Below are 2084 nucleotides of genomic sequence, written 5' to 3'. Positions count from 1 at the left end.
ACATTGAAGTATTATTTAGAACATAAAAAATTAATTAGATACATTTTTTGTAGAATTATTTTCAAAAATAGTGTTAAAAACTGAATAAAACAATGTAAATGTCTGACTATTAAAACTTTTATTTGTGTTTAAAACTTACTGCTTTTGTAACTACGCATTCTTGCTCATTCTGTGAATATTTCTAAATTTTTGATCTTCAAATTCTGATTTTCTGAGTACAAAAATTGCAGTATGATAACCACATAAGTAGCAGTTGCTGAAACCATCTGTAAAAAAAGTTAAATTTAAAAATTAACAAATCATCATAAATTTACTGCAAAAATGAGGCCTATTTCAATAACGAAGAAACCTGCAGCATTGATTTGTAAATCTTCATGAAACATTTGCAAACCATAGGCATATAACTGAAAGTAGAAAAAAATCAGAAAAAAAATGCAATCACTAAACTATAAACTACATTTTTTCTGTTACCATTAGAACCATTTCTGGTCAAAACTTTACAAACATGTTTTTTAAAATCATTTGCCTACAAATTTTAAATTATTAAGGCCTAAGACTAATTGTCACATACCTGAGTCATGCATTTATTGGCTCCAATAATAATTGAAAAAAGTTTAATCAATTCTAGTAAAAATTGAAAAAGAGCAAAAATATTGACAGTATCATTTAAAATCACCACGTGATAATAGTTTTGTATGACGTTGATAATAATAATGGAGAGATAATACCCCATCAGAAACAGAAATGGGACAGAAAAGGTTTTGTTAATTTTTCTTGATAACCAACACAATTCTTGATGTGTTTTAACGATATTATTACATTTAATTGTGTTTGTGGAGCTGGAAAGAAATTTTTGACTCAAGTGTTCAAAATACACTGGCAAAATGGAGAATATCAGTAGAAAACGAAACTCGGTCAAATTTTCAATAAATGAAATGTACACAAAATTAACAGTAATAAAGATTGTATCCCAAGAGTAGGAAATATCGTCTTTTTTTGCAACCCTGTAAACTCCGATAATGTCTACACCGAAATTTGTGACAATTATGAAAAGCAAAACTAGTTTCAGAATTTTTATTCTGTCACTTTCTTGAAGTCGTTCTTGGAGTTGAATTAATTGATTTAAAACATTTTTGGTAGTATTTTCGTGAATATGGTCGAAGATTATAATAGAATTTAGCACCATTATGTAGAAGTCAATGTATATATGATATCCCACTCGAATAATGAAAATTTTTTGTGGAATTTCATCCGTTACCAGTTTTGAAACATAAATATTAAAAACAATTACAACACCAAACCAGATAATTTTTAACAATTTCAAATTTTTGCAAATTTTGAATTTTCTTAAATTTGACTTTGAATCGTATTGCAACGAATGAACACCGAAATATTTCGTAAAAACTACCAGATTTTCTAACGAGGTTAACAGTCCTTGCCCTTCCATTTTCACAATAAAACTAACATTGTGTTACGGCTGAATTCCCAAGGTAATAGACGCAATTATTGTAATCGGGGAAGCTTTTTTCTTTCTAAAAGCATTGAATTTTCGGGCAAAAATACAAATTTTGGAAAAACATGGTTCAATTTTTTATTTTTTACCAATCTGTATCGATCTTTGTTTAATATTGACTTTTAAAGGGATAAAAATATTGTGAACATCATAGTTTCCAGGGAAAATGTTCCTTTAATTTATTAATTCCCCTGGACTCACATATCGAAGCACTAAACGTGTAATTTTGTCATAATTTTGTAATAATTCGGTGCATTTTATCAGTACAAAAAGGAAATTTCCTGAAACAAAATTTACAAGTCTTGCCATGTCCAGAAGCTTATTTTACTGTTTTTTGCTTCTAAACTTAAACTGTGCAAAATTGCAAAATTTAACCCAAGTAAAATTAGTGGCTAATTATGTGAGAAAGCAAGTGTATCCCCAACACGTAGCCTTATTTACCTGCTGGAAGAAAAGTGAGTGAACTGAAGTGAAGTTATAGAATATAGAATATAGAATATAGAATATAGAATATAGAATATAGAATATAGAATATAGAATATAGAATATAGAATATAGAATATAGAATATA

At 27.9% G+C, this 2084-nt stretch overlaps 1 protein-coding gene across 1 annotated transcript; it reads right to left on the bottom strand.

The window, feature by feature from the left end:
* Positions 1–164: 164 nt before the first annotated feature.
* Positions 165–607, bottom strand: LOC123007722 (putative gustatory receptor 28b; the record flags this gene model as incomplete). Its single annotated transcript, XM_044403139.1, has 4 exons — positions 165–266; positions 315–404; positions 458–526; positions 572–607. Coding segments are annotated over 4 exons (297 nt in total), but the record flags the coding sequence as incomplete, so codon positions are not given.
* Between the last annotated feature and the right edge of the window lie 1477 nt (positions 608–2084).

This window comes from Tribolium madens, unplaced genomic scaffold (assembly GCF_015345945.1).
Source record: "Tribolium madens isolate multiple individuals breed KSU strain unplaced genomic scaffold, Tmad_KSU_1.1 Scaffold_3;HRSCAF=73;Tcas5.2_LG2, whole genome shotgun sequence".
In the NCBI taxonomy this organism is placed as follows: Eukaryota; Metazoa; Arthropoda; class Insecta; order Coleoptera; family Tenebrionidae; genus Tribolium; species Tribolium madens.
The sequence above is the reverse complement of the archived record's forward strand: the minus strand, read 5'-3'. Positions and strand labels throughout refer to the sequence as shown.